The sequence below is a fragment of the Empidonax traillii genome, unplaced genomic scaffold (assembly GCF_003031625.1).
Source record: "Empidonax traillii isolate 1590-97213 ecotype Southwest subspecies unplaced genomic scaffold, ASM303162v1 scaffold113:size1526484, whole genome shotgun sequence".
NCBI classification, from domain to species: domain Eukaryota; kingdom Metazoa; phylum Chordata; class Aves; order Passeriformes; family Tyrannidae; genus Empidonax; species Empidonax traillii.
Window position 1 is genome coordinate 839,543 of NW_020955306.1, and position 25,090 is coordinate 864,632.

General features: G+C 35.3%; 1 protein-coding gene across 1 annotated transcript in view; it reads left to right on the plus strand.

Annotated features, from left to right (window-relative positions):
- Positions 1–25,090, plus strand: part of CCDC102B (coiled-coil domain containing 102B) — a 146,589-nt gene that overhangs the window by 47,597 nt on the left and 73,902 nt on the right. The window contains exon 5 of the mRNA XM_027882879.1: positions 35–139. Coding sequence (XP_027738680.1) covers positions 35–139 — 105 coding nt within the window. The remainder of the gene's footprint in view (positions 1–34; positions 140–25,090) is intronic.

Here is a 25,090-nt window from a genome sequence, read left to right on the forward strand (position 1 = left end):
TGGTTATTCTTCCTCCTACTCCAACCATTCCCAGCTGGAAAGAATGCAGTGTGAGAATACCTCTGAATGGGGAAAGAGAGAACGACTTGAAGCAGAAAAACAGAGTTTGGAAGAACAGACTAGAAAACTGAAACTGCAGGTAAAATAAATACAGGGATGTCTGGAGATGAAAAAATAAACCAGCAATAACTAAACTGAGTTGTGATCATAAACATACACAAAATAAGCTGTTGATTGAAAATAAGGTATGTGTATTACTTTGATTATCTGGGGAGCACTCACCCTCAAAATTACTCTTTCATAATGTTAAAAAAGACAGAACAGCCCATTCTCAGACTTGGAAAACTGGAACTTGGTGACTTGGAATTTCTGCAGGGTACAGAAGCAGAAAGAAATATCTTTCCCTTTTTAAAAGGAGCAGGGAGAAATTACAAGTCTAACAAGACTAGGAAACAAAAGTGAAGACTAGGAAGAACAGAAAAGATTAGGTAAAGTATGGTAGCTACAGAGTCCTGATGAAGGTCAAAGCAGAAAAAGCTATGAGGCAAAACATTTCTCTGTCTTGTTGAACACCGAAACTCGTCTTAGGTGAGGGGGAACAGAAAGAAGTGTCTTACTTCTTTTTTCTATATTCCTCTAAAGATCTGTTCTCTTTTAAACCTTATTGTACTGCTAAAAATGATGTGATAAATTATTCAGAGACTTAGCTGAGCGTATTTCCTTTATTTTATGGTTTTCCATGCCAATAGCTAAGTAATCCAGAGGGCTCCCACTTTCATTAACACTCCAAAAGCTGTGTAAGGGAAAGCAAAAAAAACCCCAAAACACCAATCAATCAGCAAGTGTGCATACCTTCGAGTTGGGTGGTGAGAAACAGTAATATTTTTTTAATTTACCTAAATAATAAATAATTTAATCTAATTTATGTGCATTTATTGTTGAATAATTGCATTCTGAGTAACTAGATTTGGGGTTTAGTTACAGTAGATAACTCCTCTTGGTAAAGACCAAGATCTGTATTTGATGTTTGCTTTTAAATGTAATTTTATGATTTTTCTATATTTCTATGATGGGTAAGGAACAGCAAATTGAAGTCCATGCATATAACGTACCTTTCTAAAACATCTTACATAACAAACTCCAAGTATGGAATTTTCTTTACTAGTATTTATTTTATCATAATATATCATACATATCAGATAACATCATAACAAATCACATCAACGTTTTCTTGATTTCTGTGTAATGCAAGTTATTTGAGGTTTGAGATACGGCCAGAAAGATGCTCACCTGCTAAGGCATGCTACTGCTTTTCAAATATCTTATGTGTCTGTCACGGTTTATTTATTTGCTTGTTTGTTTAAAAAACAGTTAATTGCATAGAATATTAGGCATCTGTGAGCAACTCTGCTGGTATCAGTTCTGTCTGTTAGTATCAGACCTCTATATTTGATTTACAAGAACTGCAAAACATGGAATCACAAAATAAGCCAGACTGGAATGGACCTCAGGAGAGCTTCAGTGCTACTTCCTCTTTAAAGCAAGAAGTCAGAATGGGTTGTTCATGGTTTTGTCCAGTGAGGTCTCAGAACCCTCCAGGACTGCACAACCTCTCTGGGCATCATGTTTATGATGGGTTGACCCCAGCTGGCAGCTAAGCATCCACCCAACCCTCATTCACTCTGCAACAGCGGGGTAAGGGACACATTTGGAAGGGCAAAATTGAGAAAAAAATTTCTGGATTGAGATAAGGACAGATTAATAACTGGGGAGAGGGAGTAAGGAAAATAAATATAAATATATATATATATAAGAAAAAAAAAAAAAGGGATGCAAATGCAATCACATACCACCAGCAGGCTGATTGCCTAGCCAGTCTCTAAGCAACAGTTACTTTGGAAAAGCCATAATCCCTCTGTTGTTGCAAGGGACTCTTCTACCCCAGGTGAAGGACTTTGTCATTTCTCAATTTCACAAGGTTCCTGTTGGCCCCTTCTTTCAGATTGGCAACAGAACTTTTTGATCCCATTGATGGGCAAGGGTATTGCCTCTGCCTGCCCCAGCCTCAGAGGGAGATAACAAGACCTTTATGGGACTTCTGCTGTGTTTCTCCATTTTGGGCTGAGAAGCATGCCCTGGGATGCATCATCACCAGGGCTGAGTGCTCCTTCGGTCTTCAGCAGCATTGTCAGCCAGAACATCTTGCCTGCCATAGTATCCCAAGCATACTTGCTCACTGTGTCCAGGGCTCCTGGCTTCTGTCTGCAGGGAAACCAAAAAGTATCACCATAAAACAGTTTTCTGTGACACTGAACACCCATTGACAACATGAGCAAAGTAAAGGTCAACAATATTAGAGGAAAGGACTTTAAAGGTGAACCCTTAATGACAAAATGAACTCTTCACAACCAGAAAAATAAGGTAGAAACAATCTTACGAGGCAATTATTCTAACACTGAGTTTATGTCCAAATCAGTCATGGCACTGGGGACTTGACCAGCCATATGGGGAGAAGGAAAAGACTTGTAGAGTAAGCTAACATATTTTTTAAGGTTGCAGCTGCCATTAAATTAAAAACAGGAGTCAAGGAAGGAGAGAGTTTCTTTTTCAAAGATTTCAGCATAACTTAATTTATATCTTAGATGGAACCTGGCTATTCCTATGTAGACACATCCTAATGTCATCACCGAACCTTTCTAAATTCTGAAACTGTTTCTCTCCAATTTGCCCTAATACTGTAAATAACTTGAAAATAATGGTTTTAACTTCTAATTCAGGAACCTTTTATTTCTGGGATGCTCGCCTGAGTCCAAGTAAAATATCACACCATATATAGGGTTAGAAGAGTAGAAAAAGATTATTCCTGTAATACGGGTTTTGGTTAGGTATTTAGGTTAGCAAAGATTGAAATTACAGCTGTGTAAAGGTCTTTGTCCATACTGATCTGTATGATTATGGCTTTGTTTAACAAGTAGACAAAAGGGATATGCATAAGGTATTATGGAATGAATTCCAGAGCAAAACACATTTACTTTATTTCCTAGCTTTTCCAAAACCTGTATTTGGGAGATTATCTGGGAGATTGATTGTAGTTGCTTAAAACAATATAATGGTATTAACCGATAAATGGCTGATTCATAATTGTAGAAGGTATAAGCAAACAATGGCAACATTTTTTTTTGTTTAATAACAGATTTAATGAGATCAAAAACATGGTATTGAAATACAAAAATTAAATCCTTTTCTAAATGATTTCAAGTTTTTCAAGACAATTATCTTTCTCTTTAATATCTATGCCTCCACATAATATAGAATTCGTGCAATCTCTGCAATTTACAGTAGTAAACTATGCAGATTGAAGTTCTGAATATAAAATTTAACATTAATTATGTTTCACAAAAAATGTGAGTCCTTAATATTATTCTTAGCTGACAGTATGTTGGTTTAAAATGTTTCCATATGAAGTTTTTGAAAGATTGACTTCAGTTGTACAAGATGAGCAGAACTGATGAAACAATTGAGATCAGACACTGTTATTATGCAGTTTTGTCAATTGTACTTCTTGGAATGGAAAATACAGTTTACATTAATAGCTATATTATTTGACAAATAGCATGGCAACAAATATTAAATGGATCTAACTGGTTCATCTAGGAAGGGATAAAATAAAGAAAAAAAACCCCTTGTTGATGATATAATTCAATACCCAAAACATGCTGTTTATGGAAAAATACTTTCTATTTCATCTGTGACTATTACCTTTAAACAAATTTATAAATTAATTTTCAGGAATAATAACTAGATTTTTGTATTGTCTCTAATGATTATGGTAAATATCTGGTTATTAAATACCATATTAATTGAATATGTTTTGCAGTGGACTTGTGCAGAATGCTGAACTGTGGAGCTTGTAGGTGCATGGAATAATTTTTTTTCTAGGTTTAATTTTCTGACTTTACTATGATAAGGTTATCTTGTTGTTGGGGAAAAAAAATCCATAGATCTTAAAGAGGGATTGATGAACAACACGTATTTTTAAGAGTAACCCCATTTAGGTTAACATTGGCTAGCAAGATATTTTTAAAATCATCGACATTTTAGGTTTGAATTTTCAAAAGTAAATTTTTTTTCTGCAAATAATTTGAAAAACTGACTGTATCTGGTTTATACAGAAAGGTTTTGGTAGCAGGGGGGCTGAAGTGGTGGCTTCTATGAGAAGAAATTCAGAAACTGCCCCATGCCAGACAAAACTAGATCCAAGTGGTTCCAAAAGGAACCCACCACTGGCCAAAGCTGAGAACCTGTGAGAGAAACAGTCCTGCTGACACCTAAGTCAGTGCAGGAGAAGAAGCACTCTGGGCACCAGAGCAAAGATTCCTCCTCAGTCCATAGTGCAGAGCATGGTGAGACAGGCTCTCCCCTTGAATCCCATGGCAGTCCTTGGTGTAGCAAATAGCCATAGTACAGTCCATGGATTAACTTTTGCTGGAACAAGTGGACTTGTTCTGAAGGATGGTTCAGTCTGTGGAAAGTACGGGCGGTAGGCAGACTCCTGGCAGGAGTTGTGGTCAGTTCCTAAAAGACTTGCCGCATGGAAAGGTCCCGTTCTTGACCAATTCTTGAAGAAATGTGGCCTGTGGGAAAAACTCGTGTTTGATTATTTGATGGAGAAGTGGTTTTGTGCACAATTAATTCCATTTTTAATGAAACTATGTAGGAAGTTTTGTTTCAGGTATTTATTGTCCTTGTTCCAAGCCCTAAGAGAGGGGATGGGGCTGGAGCATTGACAGTTTTTGGGTTGGCATTATATTACATGTGGATTGCCACAGGAGAGGCAAAGTCTAGATTCTTGTGTTTGTGCAAGGGCCTCAGCACCTGCTGCTGTTGTCTGCTTACCAACCTCTGCTGTGCTGACTTACTGATGTGAATGGACCAAATGCAAAAGGAGATGGAAACTGCTTCCTTGTCAACAGTAACCACAGTAAACAGTGATCTGTCTACCCTCTATCTGAATGCCTGTGGACTGCCAGATGTGCTTGAGGAGGCAGCAGAGTATGGAGGAGGAGTTTTATAATTTGCCTGGATGATAAGAAAGCAGTTTGTGTACTATGGGCTTATAATAATTGCCATGTGTTTCATTCCTGATTTTGTGTCACAGATCTCTTGGACTGAGTTTTTAATGTATTTCTTTACTCTTCATAAAAAAAAAATCAAGAAAAGACATATTTATGGTATTATTGTTAAACCCCTTGATCTTCATCTAGCATTATTTATCCAATGCAGAACTATACTTATTACAGTGCAAACCTCTGGGGCTGGTTGTTGCAATGATAAAGTAGTACAGGCTGCACAGTTCGCTCCCTTAACAGATTTCTAAATCACAATATATTTTGTCAGAATTATGACTTGGGCTACAGTTGTTTCTATATGATTTTTTTTACTAACTACTTTCTGGTGAAATGCTCATTTCAATTCCTTAGAAAACCCACTTAACTGTAGAGCTAAAGCCAAATAAAAAGAGAGTTTTACAGATGTGTTCATTTCCTCTAGCAAATTGTGCAGATAGTTACTAAAAACAAGGAGAAAAAAATTACTGAATTACAAACTGGATCAACGCTCAGCACTGTACTTTTCTCACCAAATTATTTCCAGTTTCAAAAATATTTAATTCAGAATTCCTGACAAGAAAAGATGAAAGTCCAAGAACAGATTTAAAAATTAATCTCTCATTTGCATCTGACTAGTGGTATAACTTTAAGAGTATTAATATGTTTCAAATCTTTCATTTGTTTAGTATTGAGATCTTTAATTCTGTTTTTCCTTATTTTATTCGCTCCTGAAATATGTTCTTTACATTTTTTTCTGTTGAAACAAGGTCAGGAATTTTCCATTCAGTGTTTTTGGTGGTTTGTTTTTGGTTTTGTGGGGGTTTTTTGTGTGTGTCTCATGATTAAGTTGTCAGTTGGTAACGGGGGGATATGTGTGTTGATATAAAGTGTGTTGATGCTCAGTTCAAGTATCATTCCTTTAAATTCATCCTGTCAAATGTGATAGTTCCAGTGATTAATCTTTCCAGTTAAAAACTTTGTCTCTATGTGGAATATCTGTAAGCTTGTCTCAGCTGGCAAGGTAATTCTTATGGTTACTGAATATTTGAAAAGAGTTCTTCTGATTAACTTCTGATTTCTTTGAAGTAGCTAACTTTCAAACTCACTTGTTGCAGGAACAGGAGTTGGACTTTAATGATCCCTGTGGGTCCCTTCCAACTCAAGATATCCTATGATTCACATTCTTTTTCAAGAAGAATAAAATAAATTAAAAAAAAATTAGAGAGAGACTAATTCAACCTTCAGTTTCGAGTATCTTTTAATAGTCTTGGAAAAAAAGCAGAAGGAATTGTTCCTCAGCAGTATTCCTCTTAAGAATGAATGCTCATCTGCTTTGTGATATTTCTTATCAAATTGGGAAATTTCAGTTCTTTAAACAGTCAGATGCTTGGAATATGTTGTGTTATACCTTTCTGTGCTATGCATATGGGATTGCTTGCTTACTTATTGCCCTTCCCTCTTTCTTTCCTATTTATTTATCCCAATATAGCGTGCTTGAGAAATGGGCCAAATTTAGAAATGGGAAATCTCATGAGGTTTAACAAGACCAAATGCAAGGAGGTTGGGCCAACCCCCACTATTAACTTAAGCTAGGGAACGAGCAGATCAAGAGCAGCCCTGCCAAGAAGGACTTGGAGGTGCTGGTGGATGAGAGACTGGACATGACCTGGCAATGTGCACTTGCAGACCAGAAAGCCAAACGTAACCTGGGCTGCATTAAAAGCAGCGTAGCCAGCAGGGCAAGAGATTCTGCTTGTCTGCTCTGCTCTGGCGAGACCCCACTTTGAGTACTGTGTCCAGATCTTGGAACACCAGGACAGGAATGACATCAACCTGTTCCAGCGAGTCCAGAGGAGCACCGGCAAGATGGGTAAAGGAATGGAACACTTCTCCTATGAGGAAAGACTTCGAGAAATGGGATTGTTCAGCCTGGAAAAAAGAAGGCTTAGGACAGGCCTGGTTGTGGCCTTCCAGTACCTGAAGGGAACTTACAAGGAAGACCAAGAGGGGGTTTTTACATGGGGGTATAGTGACAAGAGTCCCTGGTGGTGCAGTGGTTAAACCACAGCGTTGTCAACGCTGAGATCTGGGTTCGATTCCCGGTTAGGACACTCCCCGGGCAGATGGAGCTCGCTAGCCCTGTAAGGCAATCCATCTACGTCCTGAGGACCTCGCTGCCACCGTCCAAGCGTGCTTGGCCCCGGCAGATGAACCTCAGGATTAAAGGGTGGGCTCAGTTCCGCGCACACTGTGTCTCACCTAAAAAATCCAATGCGCAGGCTGGAAGGTGGAAAGACCTTCCCCGGTTCTTTGTTCGCGAAGAGACTGGCCATTACATAGTGACAAGACAAAGGGGAATGACTTCAAACTGAAAGTAGTTTAGATTAGATATTAGGGAAAAATTCTTTACTGAAAGCGTGGTGAGACGCTTGCACAAATTCTCCAAAGAAGTTGTGGATATCCCATCCCTGGAAGCGTTCTAGGCCAGGTTGGATGGGGCCCTGGGCAACCTGGTCTAGTGGAAGGTGTCCCTGCCCATGGCAGGGGGTTTGGAACTAAATGATCTTTAAGGTCCCTTCCAACCCAGACCATTCCATGATTCTATATAGAAAGCGTAATCTAACTGGAAATAATCTGTTTTTTTCTTCATGGGACCTTATTAAAAAAAGAAAAAAAAAAACAGAACGGCAGCACAGCACCTCAGGGCTTAAGAACTGCATAAAAATTAAGTCCTGTGCCAAAGAGATAACAGAAATAACAGCCGTTATTTTGTTATTAGATAAAGTAATCTTGTGGAGAGATTTCTTAAAAAAAAAACAGTTGTTGTTTGTGCACACTGGAGGCAGATAGTCCCCAAATGGCATAAATAGTTATCTATAGATCTGACTTCTTGTCTGACCCTGTCTGCTCCCATATGCTTTGCTTTTCTCAATTTAGGAATATTGACCTCTCTGTCTTTCTTCATTCCAGAAAATTTGTGATGAAAAGAAATGATTGGTTACATGAGATAATCAAAATTATTTCTCTATCTGAAGTTAAATTTTTTTTTCCTGGTTTGTTATTTTTTGTAAGATGATCTGAAAAAAATTTTGTGTTTATTTGATGATGATAAAAGTGTTCCTTAAAAGACAATGTTGTACTCTACAACTGCCCTTCTAATTGCAGAAATATTGTGAAAGAAAGTACACTCCTTTTTTTTTCTTTTTTTTTTTTTTTTTTTTTTTTTTTTTTTTTTTTTTTTTTTTTTTTTTTTTTTTTTTTTTTTTTTTTTTTTTTTTTTTTTTTTTTTTGGTAAGTGAAGAATACATAATATTCCTGGTCTCTTTGTTTAGATATAGTTGGAAAGTGAATATGTTACAAAAAATTTCAAGATTTTTACAATATGTACTGTCATATAAGAGATAAAAGACAGGAAACAACTTGCAAAGAAAAACAATCTTCAGCATTATTTTGCTTTTTATCTACAAGAAGAAATATCAAACAAGAAGTCAGGAATGTTTAGATACTGTAATAAATCCGTACTTCAAACCATACATATTACCAAGGATATTAATTTACACATTACCAAATGTGGCAACCATGTTGAAAGATGTAATTTCTATAGTACCAAGCAGTGCACTATATTTAATACACTATTGTACACCTTACTTAAACAAGTTTGTAGAAACCTTTCCAAATGCTGTCTAAAAAATAATTTTTTTTTTGTCACTGTGCAGTTCAAGAGGGATCCTGGTAACTTTGTAGGTGATTAGTCAGTGGAGACTTTTTTTTGCTGATATTATATAGATATGTTGTGCCTGTAAATATTTGGAATCCAGAACTCTTTTTACATTGTACTACTGTAATTTCGCTATCAGCGTCAAAACCAGTATGTTAAACTCTACCCAGCTGTTTCAGAGGGGCAGCTGTTCCCCAAGGGAAGGAAAGCCAGGAGCTGAGCAGCACTTGCTTTTGGTTTCCAACAGAGCTTCCTGGAAGAGCTTTACTTAAGGTCCTTTCTAAAAGGAGAGCAGGGGCACGCCCTCAGCTAAACTGTTTCTAAATTGATACAGAGCTCAGGCAGCCAAATATCTGCCCTTAGAGCCCCACTGCTCCTCAGTATCAGATGACAGTATCTTGGTTAGAACATGGCTAATAGGCTACAAAGCAGTAGAAGAGGGAGAGTGTCTAGCCTAATTCACCAAAATATTAGATTGCTTCTGTTCAGAATAATTAAATGTGAGCTGGGTTTTTTGGGAACTTTTTTGTTTGTTTGTTTTGTGATTCTTGGTTGCTCTGGTAAATTCATCAATTAACAACCTTTATGTCACGTTGAAGGTCAACACTAGTGATTGCTGACCTTCAAATGGAAATGACTGTAATGGGTTTCTGTACAGTTGAGTGGAAATACCTTTTACCAAGCCTAATGGCCTAGAACTGATAAGTTTAAATCAATTACTGTACATTCACACTCTTGTGGTTTTATGATTACTGGGTGTAAAGGTATCTGCAGTTCTGAATTGTCTTAGACATTTACTACTCATCACACGACATAGGGAAGCCACATACCATGATTGAAGAAGGTGCTTTTTCATGAGAACTTATATTTCCAGCTAACTAAGTGGAAGTGAATGCTTTTGGCAGTTCTGCATCCCTGGCTCCCATGGTATAAAGTGGATCGATTTACATGAAGAATATTGTTGGTAAAATCTGAAAGGTCATGGTACTCAGACATACATAATAGTCTGCCTTCTGAAAAATCAATTTGTCTGCATTGATTAGGTGAAGAAAGCTATTGATGTTTCTGTTTGTTTCAGAAACTGATGGTTGAGTTGAGAGTAAACTTTATTTCCATTGACCTTACTGAGACTTCTTAAATATAATAAATAGGGGTTTTTGGATTTACATACAAGAATAATCTTTGTGATTTACAGAATATCAATTCCATAAATCTAAAGGTTTTAGGAAATTGTGCTATAAAGAGAAAGAACATAAGGTCCTAAAATGAAATAATGAGAAATAGGAAAACTAATCAATAATCTACTCTACTGTAGATCCTCCTAAAACTATTTCAGTGATACTCTTTCACATATAATAAATCACTGCAGATGTGATTGAGGTGTTCAGTTCTCATCCTGCCTGAAGTCTAACAGTTAAGCTGCTATGAAGACCATGTGTATCTTATTTTTGTTCATCTTTCATTCTATAGCTTTTCATACTGAAAAGCATATAAACAACACTCCACTCAAGTCCCTGGACTTATTCCAGCATAAGTGGGCAATTTTTTGTCTTTCAGTCTCATGGGCTGTTAATGCTCAATTCCAACACTGCCAGGCTCCTCAAAGAAATATTTTAATCCTACAGATTTGAAAACAACATTAACATGAAACATCATAAATAATTTGTGAAAAGAGGCAGTCAGTGTTTGGGATCAAGGAGATTTATTTTCATTCTTTTTGCTTACTTGAACTTTTCAGAAAATAAGAGTTTAGATTCTTGAGGGACATTGCATTCCAACTTGAAAATTAGTTTTTTTACCTTAAAGACATGTTTTAAAGTTTTTGACACTAATGGGTTCGAACTGGATTGAGGTGTAAAATTAATTTGTAGTGACAATAATAGACTTTTGACTTCTGCATTTAGAATTTTTTTTAAATTAAAAATAACAGAGTGATTGTTAAAGTCAAAATCGGACTGTTAAGGTCGATAGGTGTTCAGTCTCAAGTGTTACCAATAAAAGAGGCAACTTATAATTTTTTTAGCAGTACTTGGAGTGTAGCTTAGTGTTACTGTTCAATTTATGTAGATCTGTTTTGTTGGTTTATACTACATTAAGACACTATTTAGTTCTGTTCTGATATATATAACAGCAGAATGCTTTTACATGTATTTGTCACAGCACGATTTAATTAGGGGATTATTCTTTTATCTCATTGATATTTTGTGAATTTGCATAGCTGTCCTGTTGTGGTTGTACTAGTCACTAATTATCTTGGTGTATAATAGTACATACTGCTACAGTTCCCCAGCTTTCATGCTTTGTCTCAAAATAAATGGCTTTAAAACTTATATTAAGGTAACTGAATCCACTAGTATGACCTCTGAGTGCAGTTACCCAAAACATGAGAAAGTATCTGGTAATTCTACCAGCTTTTTCAAGGTGAAGAAAATAGGAAGGTCTTTGCTAACCATGTCTCAGACTATTAACCTTTTGTATGAAAGTACCTATACATACTGTTTTTATTTGGAATATTATTGTAGTTGAAAAATTGGTGTGGATTCATATGGATACAAATAATTTAAACAATACTATTATAGTCAGCTCTGTTAGATGAAGACTTGATTGTATCAGGTCTTTGAACATGGTTTAACCGAGTAGTTTGTGCATCACTAGAGTCTGAGCATTAAACCATATAAAAAAAGTCTGTGCAGCTTTATTGTTGCCATAGCACAGTACTAAAAAAATCACAGTATTCTGTAACAAAGGACACCAAGAATAAACGTATTTTAAGCACTGTACAGAGCATTAAAACAACCTGGGCACTTTGGTTTTGATGCTCACTGGCAGTTTCCAAGATTCCCTTTTTTTGAAATAGAGTATTGATTATTTGATGAGTTCTGTGGATGCTCTGAAGCTCTACTGGAGTTCTCAGTATTACTCTTTATGTTCATACAAGCTGTGAGAATAAGCTGTATTTTCTTATATATTTTTCATATGTCTCAACATTTCTGCTGTCTCAAATTCTTCAGATTTGTGTATTAGTAGTAATCACACTTTCAAATCTTAACTTTACAGACTTTGAATGGCAAGACGTAGGTATGCCTAAGCCTGTATACATACTGTGTGTTTCTGCTCATCTGTATACTTATATAAAGATATGGGCCATATACTGTCACTTTAAACCATAAATCATAAGTATCTTTCTTTTCCCTGGAAGGCAGTACAGTTTTGCATTTTACACATTGTTCATATTGAAAGAATTTTTATTTTCATTTCCACATGAGTGCAGTGAATACAGACCTCAAAAATCAAATCAAATCAGAGGCAACACTCAGATATATTCTATTTAAAGGTTTATAGATTTATAGCATGTATTAGTCTAATCTTCTATAGTGGGGAATCCTTTTTCTTAATTTTCAGCTATGAAGAAGGTAAACTAGGCATGTTGGAGGTATTAAATTCTTTGAATTTTATGGGATTTTTTAGAAACAATACCAAGGAAGTTATATTTCAGACTTAACATAGTACAATGATATTACAGAAGGAACACCAGATGCTCTGCTCTGGAATAAAATATTTCAAATTATCTTTATCAGAAATAGTTCTCTGTATGACAGCAAAATACAGTGGTTTTGTCAGCATAAGAAAAAATTGTACTGAATGTATAACTATAAATCTGCATACTTTTAAAAGATAAAAAAATCAAATATTTACACTTGAAATTGAAAATTGAGCTCTTAAAATTTAATGAAGCAAAAGGAATCGTATTGTCAAAAATAAGTGTTCTGTCACTATAAAAATTGAGAATTTAAATTGGGATGAAAAAGAAGTTTTCTTTCAGTTTTTCATACAACTGAATCTTTTAAACTCATCTTGGCACCTTTTCCCTCATCCTTTATTCAGTAATTTATTCTGAGCCAACTTGGTTCAATGTTTTACTTAAGTCGTAATGTCATTAATTTCTTTTTTATTAATAAATTTAATTCAGATGTATATTCTTAGTAAGGATGTATGTGGAAAAAGTTGTGTTATCTGGCTTCATTCTAATCTTTCACTGTTTAACTGAAGCATTATTAAAAAGACTAAGTAAAAATTATTTACATCAAAATGAACTAGGGTAACTTCTAAGAAGCAGAAATAAATCAGATACTGTAGCATGTTTGTACATGGATGGGGTGGGGTAGGAAGAGAAGGGAAAGGAGACTGAGGGTGAAAAAAATGAGTACTCTTATCAAGTACTCTGACAAAAGACATGACATAAATTACTATATTGAAAAGTATTTAAATATTTTCCAGTGGCGTTACAATCTGTGGAAATACAAATACTGTAGTATAAAACACCTCAAAATTTGCCATAGGAAGGAATAAAGAATAGCAAATAGTTGACACTCTTTCAGATATATGTCCCATTTTATTAAACTCTAAACTTCATTCATTAATAACTTTTTAAAAAACTTTTAAAATTCATTGTCTTTTTTTCACAGCTGAGCAATAAGTTTTAATTTAGAAAGAACTCTAGGTTCTTAAAAATCTTTCTGTGCATTGCTTTGAAGTGTAAAAAAAAAAAGATCAATATAGGATAAATTAAAAGAGGTCTGGTTTGCCTCTTCTGTAATGTTATTCTGGACAAACGCAGTAGCTGTAACTGCTACAAATTGTTTTCTACTCCATATGTGTTTTATTCAGTGGAAATAGAGTGTGTTATTTTGCTACAGGAAAGACGAAAACATACAATAAGATGTGAGTAGCTAATGTACAGTGCCTGTGATGTAACTAACTCTCTTGCAGATGTTTAAAGTTGTTTACAATACCACTGTTGGTCCCTAGTAGCTAATGGATGGTAACTGATTTTTTATATTGTGTCTTACTATAACTTCAAGTCATCTCTTGAGTGGCAACTCTTGTAGAAAAACGAGGAGGAAGCATTTGTCCTTGTTTATCTATAAAAAATGAATTATGGACTCATACAGTGGTCTTTTTTTTTGGCATTTCTGCATTTATGGCTGAATGTGGTTGTCTTTTTGTCCTAAAACAATAAACCCCAGTGTTTCTGCACTGCTTTCTTCCTAGTTAAGACAAATGTATTTGCATCCCTATGTATATATAAGAAATCACTTCTGTCGTATATATTTATTAGTACTGTGGAAAAAAAAAAAAACAAACAAAACAAACGGCTTGGCAATGTCTTACATCAGAAGTTATTCTAATTCATTTAAAGGGATGGTGGTGATATTCAGGAAATGGACAATAAGAGAATTCAAGATATTGATCTAAGGAAAGGAAGTATGTGGTTTTGAGATTTGGAGGGGGATTGTTTATTTGTTTGTTCAAACAAAGAAGTTGTTAACCCCCAAATAATCCAGTGCCACTCATTTTTCTGTACAAAATTAAATAAGTACAAGACAACTAACTCATAAATCAAATCTGCCAAATTCAAACACAACAGATGCTACTCCATCTACTGTTAATAATGAAAAATATTTTAACAATCCTCAATACCAAAATTTGTTTTACTAGTATTTACTGTGCTATCCTCAATGACTTTATAGCATGGCATAACACTTTAATGTGGCCTTCAAGTGCTTAAGAAAGAAGATATTATTCTTCCTTGAATGAGGGTTTACTGTTAGGATGATGAAAAAATAAATAAGTATGGTCCAGATGTAACATAAACAACATTAACTTGTCCATGCACTAGAAATAATTTGGCAATGGAGCTATATTTTTGTAAGGCCCTTTGTGGTACTCTTACTATTTTGCAGGAGAGTGGTGAAAATCTGAACTAATGACCATAGTGCTTTAGAAACAATTGTTTTTCAAACATGAGTCATTGATTTAAAAAAAAAAAAAAAGTGTTTAAAGAAAAGATTTTTTAATATGGAAAAAAAAATCCCACAATTTCAACAAAACTTAATTTGATTCTGCTTCTCTTTTCTGATTTCAAAATGTTCCACAAAAAACTTGCAGTTTATAAACTGTTAAGTTTATTTCCATCAGAAATTATTGAATGCTTCAATAATGTAAGAAAAATTGTGTTGTTCACACTAAAAGATGAAGGATATTGAAGATAATTAAAAGTCTTGAATGTTTATAGTTTTTTTGGATGAATGTATGCATTATCTGAAATAAGAAGAAATAAATTTTAATGAAATTATTTGCCCTAACACCATTGTGACTACAATTAAGTAATCTGTTACGAACTGGTCAGGTAATGAAGGATTATAAATCACATTTTCTGACTTTCTAGGCCTATTTTTCACTATCTTTATTAGTTCTTATCCAATAGCAAATGATTTTATTTTTTTCCAAGGGCTTATTTTTTCTGAAATGTTTCAGGTCATGAAATTCAGCTTATAATTTATTTATAAGGAATTTATTATTAGTGACCCAAATATATGATGACAACTCGCAAGAGGTTTTCAAGGAGACCTTTCAGAATGTGTGGTGCTTACTAGCTTCTGAATGCAGATAGGTTAATTTCATTGAGCAGTGGACACAACTCACACAGAAATGTTAAATCAAATGCTTCAGGATATGCCTATATTAAATTTCATATGAACAAATCAGGCTCGTGTGCATGAAGCAGAAGTTTTGCACTCTGGAATGCTGAAGGTCATACGCCAATCAACAGAAGTTGTGAAAACTGGAGTTTATGAAGAGCAATGACTAGAAATGTTTTAAATTCCACTTTTTCCTTCTACGGAGGAAAAAAATGTTTTTCTTCTTAATAAAAACAAGATTTGTCTCTAAATTTTGAACATGATTCCCTAACTTAACATATAGTACTTTAGAAAATTAGAGTATGTCCTATATCATCTTTTATAATTTTCTGAGTAGGTATATTTATTCCATGCATTTGGGTTTTGTCCATTATAAACATGTGTTCACATAAAGAAGCAATAAAATAGAATCAGTTGATGAAAAAACCCAACATATCTATAATCAAAACAATGTAATATTTGAAAAGGAGTTTTAAAAATATTGGTATTCAATACTGTAAGCTTTCATTTGTTCTTTCTTTTAAATACACCACACTAGGGGGGGTTTCCTTGTCCTGAAAATGAAAAAAATAAAGTAATTCTGTTATTTGTATATGTAAATACAAAATTTCAGTAAATGGTAATACAAAGCTAGAAAGGGTAAATATTAAGTTTTACATATTTGAGGCTTCTTCCGAGAAAAGTGTTTTAAAATGACATAGCCCTAAAAAAAGACTGTAAACCTGTTTGGATTGAATGCACATTGCACTTTAATTGGGATGTTTTATGAAAATGAAGAGTTGTTAGCTGGTGTGCTAGAAATGTACGCTGTTCCAATGTCTCATTACCTTAACAGTAAAGAATTTTTTCCTAGTATCTAATCTAAACCCACTTTCTTTTAGTTTGAAGCCATTCCCTCTTGTTCTACCACTACATGCTCTTCTAAAAATTCCCTCTCCAGATTTCTTGTAGTCTCCCTTCAGGTACTGGAAAGCCACAATTAGATCACCCTTCTATTAGGTCATGCCTTCTTTTTTCCAGACTGAACAAACGCAATCTTCTCTAAGTCTTTCCTTATATGAGAGATGCTCCATCCCTTTAATCATCTTGGTAGTCCTCCTCTGGACTTCTCCGAACATGTTGATGTCCTTCCTGTGCTGGAGACCTCAGAGATGAATGCAGCACTCCAGGTAGAGTCTCATCAGAACAGAGTAGAGGGGGAGAATCCCTCTCTTGCCCTGGTGACCATGCTGCTTTTGATGCAGCCCAACACAACTGGCTTTCTGGGCTGCAAGTGCACATTGCCGGGTCATGTCTAGCCTCTCATCCACCAGCACCCCCAGGTCCTTCTAGACAAGGTTACTCTTGATCTCTTCATACCCCAGCCTTTATACCAGGGGTTGCCCCACCCCAGGTGCAGCACCTTGCACTTGGTCTTGTTAAACCTCATGAGATTCCTATGGGCTCTCTTCTCAGTCTTGTCCAGGTCCCTCTGGATGGCATTCCAACCTTCAGGTATGTCAACAGCACCGCTCAGCTTGGTGTCATCTGCTTATTGCTGTGGCTGCACTTGATCCCTTTGACCTTGTCATTAATGAAGATATTAAATAACACTGGTCCTAATATGGACCAGTATATAAAATATAGTTTGGTTACATAAATAAATATAATTAATATAAGAATAAACATAAATAAGCACTTTCTGTGGTCATGGAGAGTCATCGGAAAATTGTGAACCATCCGATTCATGGCATGTTCCAAAACTCAGTCATATTGATGTGAACTCACTTTCTTACACCTTCAAGCAGTAAATCAGCATATTAGCAGAATCAGAAATGCTTGACCGATACTATTTGTGAACTCTAAAATAGATACTGTGCAATCTCTTATTCTATGTGCTGTATAATTCTTTTAACAGGAGAATTACTATAAATTCTGATATTCAGTATCTGAAATTAAATGAGTGCTCTGTGTACAAACTGCTAAGCTGTGGATTTGGAATAGTGAAGGTAGGCTGATAGAGTCTAGCTTGGATGTGCATCTAGGCTGGAGTATTTAATATCCGTCTTGGAACTGTGGCCAAAAGGATAAGGCTTTGTATTTTTCTAATACTTAAACAGTGCTGCTGGGCTAAGGAACTTCACTTGCACTGGAGTATTTGTTCATTTGGGCTCCAGAGAAACAGGAGCTGTGTTTCATAAGATCAGCTAAATTGATATTTAGAAATGTCACCCATGGTATGGTGGCCTTTTCTAATATATCCCAAGGTAAATATAACCTTTCACTCAAAGTTTTTGTTGTTGAAATTATGTGGTCATATAGCCTGTTTCTTATTTGGAGCCTTTAATATTTAAATGCTATTAAAAAAAATTGGATTTATAAGCAGATTTGCCCTTTTTTTTGCCTCTCAAGATCATTGATTTCTAGTATTTATACATATCGTAGAAAGCATGCCTTAACATGGTAAGAAATGGTTGAGCAGAAGCTAAATGTTTGATCAAAGAATTCCCACTGTGAAGGGGAAAAATGGACCTTGTTAGACTAAGCAGAAAGGAATTTTTGGTATGAGAAATATATGTGGAAAATGGTGGAAAGCATACATACCAAATAAAATTTTTTATGAAATGGTGCTATCCTTGTATGCATAGCCTTCAGAAGCCAAGAAGAATGCTGTAATGCTTTCATCTTTAAAATTTTTTACTTTTTTCTGTGCATTTTTTCCTCTTACCCTTTTGCCCCAGTCTGCTGCAAAAGTAGGCATAATTCCCCTGACACCAGCAAATGTTGACAGAAAAATTATGCTCAGAATAGTCCTCAGGTAAATTGCTCAAGGGACCTGTCAGATATGCCTTATTGTTCTTGTAGAACACACATTATAGTTACCTTCTGGGTGATCTGAGGGAAGAATAATGTTGCATACCTTCTTTTAGAGATTAGAAATAACAATATTATCCTCCAAGAAGGCTTTAGTGTGCTCTGAAAGTTGCTCATTGTGAATTCTTTCCCCCACACTGTACTAACTCCATGGCTTTTAGGAACATATCAAAATTACACAGTTTTGGAGTGGTTTTTTTTAACCCTTTGTGCCAGGCAGCATTTCCGCATAGTTACTGCAGAGGTCTATTCTTCAGGAAAAAACCCAACATACAATCAAAACAAATGGACAATCAGCACACCAAGGTTATTACACTGCTATGAGGTGTGCATTTCTCAATTTAAAAGTCTAGTCAAGTACAGTGGATCAGTAAGACAGAGAAGTTTAACTATAGAGTATGAATAAATTAATATAATGCACTAATATAATGTGCTAATGTGCATTTAGGACAACTGTATGAAATTGCTTAAAGGCATAAGGTAACCCTAGGTGGGAATGTTGCTTTTAACTTTTCCATATGTATTGAATATGTACCAGCTGTGTGAAATTGGTAAACTGAGCTAGACTATGATATGCATGAGATATACAAGATAACATATAATACAGAAGTAACGTATTTACAGAAGGACTGTAACTGGCAAAACTAATAATTTTTTCAGTGTGATAATATCCATCTCAAGAGGCAGCATGAGGTTGTAATAAAAGAGAAGTGAACAAAAAATGTATTGACGTTTTAGACAAGGTGTTCATACCTCTTTTCTCCCCCATCCACAGAAATTGTATCCAAGTGGCATTCAGAGGTTTTGTTTATAGATGTTTGAGAGTGGTCTTGTTCAAAATTCAAGTCCTGAATGGATTACAAAATTTCCTAACTGAAAATCTGGGATCTTGGACAAGTCCATTATGCAGATCAGCTTCATAAGACTTGTGCAGTGGCACCCTGATTTTGGGAAATGCAGAAGTTGTGTTGCAGTGCTACGCATCATTGGTCTGACCATACACTAAATCTGACATGAGTAAAATATATTGCCTTCCCTGAGTGTACTCAAGCCATTTGTGCACATCATACCCAATAGATCTGACTTGGAAATTTTTATTTGTTTTACTCATTTGCTAAGTAGGACATTTGTACATATTGCTGGACACTTGAGCAAGTATGACCACCTAAGAAAGATAAATTGTGATAAAAGTAGGTGTTTCTTATGTAGCTTTCCTGCTTATTCAAGGTGCGATAAAATGGATTAATTGAATTATTTTCCTAGTGTGATTTGTTACCTTAAATGTGTGTAGCCCTTTGTAAGTGGCACCAAATCATGTTTTAAGAAACAGAGCTGCAGGGCATGTTGTGGCAGCCAGGGCAGGTACAGCAGATTTCAAGGAAGCATGGATGGGAAGGGCTTCTGTCCCTGGAAGTCCATTCTATTAGCTGAGTGAGAGACCAGGGGGAATGATATGAAGCTGCGTGGCTGGGCAATGGAAAGGGTGGTCATGGCACCAAGCCTAACAGAGTTCCAGAAGCATTTGGACACATGATGTGATTTTTGGGGTTATCCTGTGCAAGACCAGGAGTTGGACTTTTATAATCTTTGTGGGTCTTTTCCAGCTCAGGATGTCCTGTGATTCTGTGCTTCTATAATATGATTCAGGAATGTTTCTTAAAGCAGTTTAGGACTTTTTTCTCCCTTTCTTTTCATGCTGTGCTTTGGGCTTATGACTGTTATGTTCTTCCGTTTTCTGTGCAGTCTTGCTTCTTGATACTATGTTTAGAAACTAAAAGTTAAATTAATAATTCAATTATAGGTCATGCAATTTATTGTTGTGGTTTAACCTGGGTAGGTAGGTCAGCCCCACGCAGCAGCTCGCTCACTTCCTCACCTGGTGGGATGGTGGGGGTGGAGAATTGTGAGGTTAAAAGTGAAAAAAAATCTCATGGGTTGAGATAAAGACATTTTAATAGATTAAGCTGCATACACAAGACAAGCAAGAATGTTAAATTAATTTGCCACTTCCCATTAGCAGTCAAGTGTTTTGGAGTCATTCCCAGATAGTTGGGCTACATCATACCTAACAGTTATTTGGGAAGACAAAGTCCATCACTATGGGGAAATTTCGTCTTGAAGGAATAAACCTGGTTGTCTGTGATGCGGGAATAGTAGGCAGGGAGACGAACAGAATGGTTACACTTCCAAAAGGGCTCTGCTCACTTAGGAGCTCCTGGTTTCCATGTAACCATCTATAAACAGGAACACACTGTACATGCAGAGCCAATAACATAAGGTTAGCATAATTAAAGTCTTAACTGTGTAATCCAAATGTCTAGTTACTAACTCATTTACAATTACATTAAAATTTACAGGATGAAATACCTAGGTAACAAAGAAAATCTTCTGTAGGAATACAGTTAAATGTGTGGTACCTAAATTGCTCAAGTTTTCACTTCTTTTCTCTGATGTTTTGTTCATCTTTCTAGTGTCAGTCTAGTATCTAAGGTTGGTAGAAATCCTCAAAAGGGATTGGGTGAGGGAGAGGATTACAGGAAGTTGTCAGTCATGAGTTCTTTTCACAGAGAAGTTTATCATTGGTGGCCATTTCTTTCTTCTCAGACGTGAGTCTCTCCTGGGATTATTTTTTTTTTTTTTTTTATGTTTTCAAACACCATGCTTTTTGACTTTTATTCGTTGATTACTACCTAAAAAACTGTGACTGTCCTTGACCCTTTTTGAAGACAGTTTGTAAATATCAGTTTAGGTTGTATGATACCCTCCTTCAACCCCAGTGCAACATATAGGGAAGTGTTTGTTACTCATAAGCTTTCTATATATGTTAGGCCTTTGCCATAAATAATATTTACAGGCAACAGTTACTTGACTGCTAAACTCAATTCTGATCAAGATAAAACATGAGATATCTCACTACCAAGATAGTAGAAATCCTGTGGCCTTCCACTAGAAGGTCAAACCACTACATAGACTGACATCATCACCACACTCTCAGTATAAATTTTGAAATTTATTCCATGTAGACACCCTTTACTGTGTGGATATTTTCATTTGGGTTTTGTTCTGTTGTTTGGTTTAGGAGTTTTTTGTGGGTTTTCTTGAGGGTTTATTTTTCTGATTTTGAGGCTAATTAATAAAATTAGCTGAGATCTGTTGATCCTCTAGCAGGTAATCATAGCCAAGCTACACTACAGTTTTTATTGTATTTAGCTGAATGTTCCAAAGCAAATTGCATAAGATTCATTGTGAATAGTGTAAGAGTATTTGGAAGAAAAAACCTAATAAAAATGTAATCATTGATAAAAAGGAAAGTGAATTATAACTCAATATAGAATCCCAGAACACATCCACTATGAGCATACCTACACTCCTTTTCTTTAGAATATGTAAGGCTTGATATTCTACAGCCTCACTCAGTGCCCTTTTTTCCCGTTTTAACTTTTCATTTAAGGGGAGTGAGAAAGTGTGGTGTCTCCAGTGATATATTATGAAATTAAACACCTTCAGTGGAACAGCCTGCCTTTCTCATATTTTGCTTTCCCAGCTCCTAACTTATAACACAGCAAACAAAATATTGCCTCTCCCCATGCTCTAAAATGCTTCCTTTCAGAGTGAAATAACATTTAGTTGTAGTTATGTTATGCTTAGTAAGTATAACACCTGTTTTCAAAATTCTCCTCGGGAACATTAGGACTTGAATAAAAATTTTTCCTTAAATGCTGTAAATCTCTATAACAGAATGGCCTCGGGTCTGTGGTTTTGAAGGTGGCTTGTTTAAATCCATACATAACTGATTATACCACATCCTGGCAGAGTCTGATCATATGGTAACCTATAATAGCTGTGAAGTGTTTCAGCCAATACCTGTAAAAGAAAAAGATTGACTTGGGAGCAGAAGGAAAGGCTCACCTGGTCACAAATAAATTCTCTTCCAAGATATTGCAAAAGATTCTACTTGTAAAGGAATTTGCTGGGATTGAGGCTGAAGAGAAAGGTCAAGAAGGCAAGTTTATCTTAAAAGTTCAATATTAAGAGTGTTTATTGATAAAAGAGGAAAAAATCAAACAAAAATGTTTAGCAAGAAGCCTTGCACAGTAATTTTGCCTCTATTCTTATGGCTTTGAATGGATTTAAACCTTAATTCCAGGGAATTATTAGCTTTAAATTATTAGCTTTCCAGTGTATTATTAGCTTTAAAAGTTGTCTTTGAATTCCCTTTCTGTACTATTTAGTATTTTTCTAGTGGATGGTTCGTTTTGCAATTTGTCTTTCCAACTCATTAAAATTCAAGAACTTTTGGATTCAGTAAACTGACACTTATGTCCTCAGAGCAGAGAGGACAATAAATCATTTACTTTGAAAACCTATTTTTTTGATACATCCAACTCTTGTGAGTAGAAAAACTAAGGCAATATTGTTACTTAGGTCATATATGATGGATTCTGCCTGTTCAAGTTTGCAGGTATGGAACACCGTACACCATAAATGTCTGTATTGCAGTCTTAAAAGGTAAGTTTGCTGTTGAGTTTTGTTTTCTATTTCTGTGAATCAGATGGTTGTACAAAACTCTTCTTGCTGTTACTTCTTCCTCTGACAATCGTTGTCAATAGACCTGAAGAACTGCTAAATGAAACATAATGGTCAATTTTGTAATTCCTAACAGGAAAAGGGACTCATAATTTTACAGTGTTTGCATCAGTAAATGTGATAATGGTGTGATGCTGTTATCAGGGTATGCTTCGTGCCTGCTAAGCAGAATTTCTTATTTGGCATTTTAAATCTGTGGAGACCTGCCCTTGTTTAATAAAAGACTGATGTAAAGTCAGGAGTGTCTTAGCTTGAATTAAATCTCCATGTATACATATTTGCTAAACTACAAATAATGCAGGAAGCTGCTTTTTGACCCAGTTTAAAGGTATATGGATCTACTCAGAGACTATTTTATGAAAAGAGGGTTGGTAACGTCCATTTCTTACACACTTTTTTTGCAAATTTGTGGATAAACAGTCATGCTGAGTAAATAATTTTCCTGCTTAGTGATTTTTGTTGGTCTTCTTGACATATCTGTTGATATTGAAATCTGATGTTGGAAATACTACTGGGTATTAAAATAAGTAATTATTAGAAGTAGTTGATAGCTTAAAGGAAATTTTCAGTGCCTTAAGAGGAGTAAACAATATGATGAGATGAGATTTTTATTTGCTGCATCTACCCAACTGACAATCAATAAGGATGAAAGGTTTTGATGTACACTGTATTTTATGCCTTTTATGCCTGCCCTGGAGAATTATAAAGCTTTGTGAGAGGAATTTATATAAGCTACATCAATAAATAGACTACTCGCAGTACTTTTTTTTTAATTACTATTACAGTACTCTAAAAATTCACTATTCTTTATTTGTTTCTGACCACTTATGAAAGCAAGGATAATCCTCAACAGGTGGCATTAATAAGAGGTCACAACAGTATTTGCCATAAGTATCTACCTGGCATCAATGTGACATAGTATTTCGTGCATCATTTTGAAATTCAGAACCATATTGCAGAAGGATCTCCAAGTTTCTGAAACTATATGAATTTAAAGAGGGAACTCCTAGCTGAGCTCTGCAATGGTACATATCTTATGCCGCCCCCATATAAAGATCTTATTGAGAGAATTGTTCCTTGAAGCTGCTGCATTATAATACATAATATATAAATATTATTCCTTGTCGATCCTTAATGAGGTGGTCATTTAGAAAAAAAGTACTGGATTAAGCCTTAACATGTAACTCCTACTTACACATCTTTCTGTAAAAGTTCATGAGTGGCCTAAAGGATCAACAGAGACTGTTTGCTCTTTCTCAAGCGCATCATTCATTCAGAGCATCTTCATCTTTTGTAATACCTCAAATTCTCATGATGGAATATTTGTATCTCATAAAATTAACTTGAAAATCATATTTACCTCTTCCCAAATTTGTATATGAATGCCGAAGGCCTAAGAGAAACACTTAGAAGGAAAATATTTAGTTAATTGTTGCTCAGTAGTTGGTCTTAATCAGTAATGATTAATAGAAAACATTAGTATAATAGATGAGTGGTGCTAAAATATTTGCAATGTTTCCTGTATCTAAAGTAACTTCAAGATATGATATCTGAATAAAGATTTAAAATAACATCCACACCAATAAAGTTTAGCTTTGAGATTATATTTATTTCTCTGTGCTTAAGGGGCGTTAATTTTAATTTACATTTACACAATCTGTCAGCTGTGGCTGAGAAATCATTCAAAGGTGAAAAAATTGCAAAGAAGAGATGACTAAGAGCACAACATGAATAAAAGTGAAAATAAGATTCTTGACTTGGTTTAGTGATACTGTACTGTAAGTTACTGCAATAAACATTAGGTCTCTCAAGGTAGTGATTTTTTTAAGCATTAAACTTCTTGTTGGGTAGGTAATTTTAGCTACTGCTACAATTCCTTTCATGATGGGGAAATTTTTTAATCTCCATGATTTTTTTTCTGAGTATTGCTGTAAAAACTCAAAGGAAAATTGGGTAAAAGAGCAGAGGATGTTTTGGTGTGAGTTTCTGCCATATATATGAATATATTTAGGTTCCACTAAAGTAAGTAAGGAAGAATTCTCATTTCAAGAATTTTATTCATACTGGGATATCATCATTAAAACTTCTACACTCAGTTAAATTTAGCTTATTGTATTTTAGTAGAGGAATCTTAGATTTAGAGTTTCTAGATCTCCAATGACTTTTTTTTGTTTAAGTAATCAAAGTGTCCATGAGTAGTCTCATAAAAAGAATTAATAGGAAGTCCCCCACTAACTGAATAGAATAGGTTCTGAAATGACTGTATTTTCTTTTTCATGAAAGCTTTGCTTAGCTAGCCTCCCTTAAAGGTTCTACTAAGCAGAGAGGCAATTTTTAAAAAA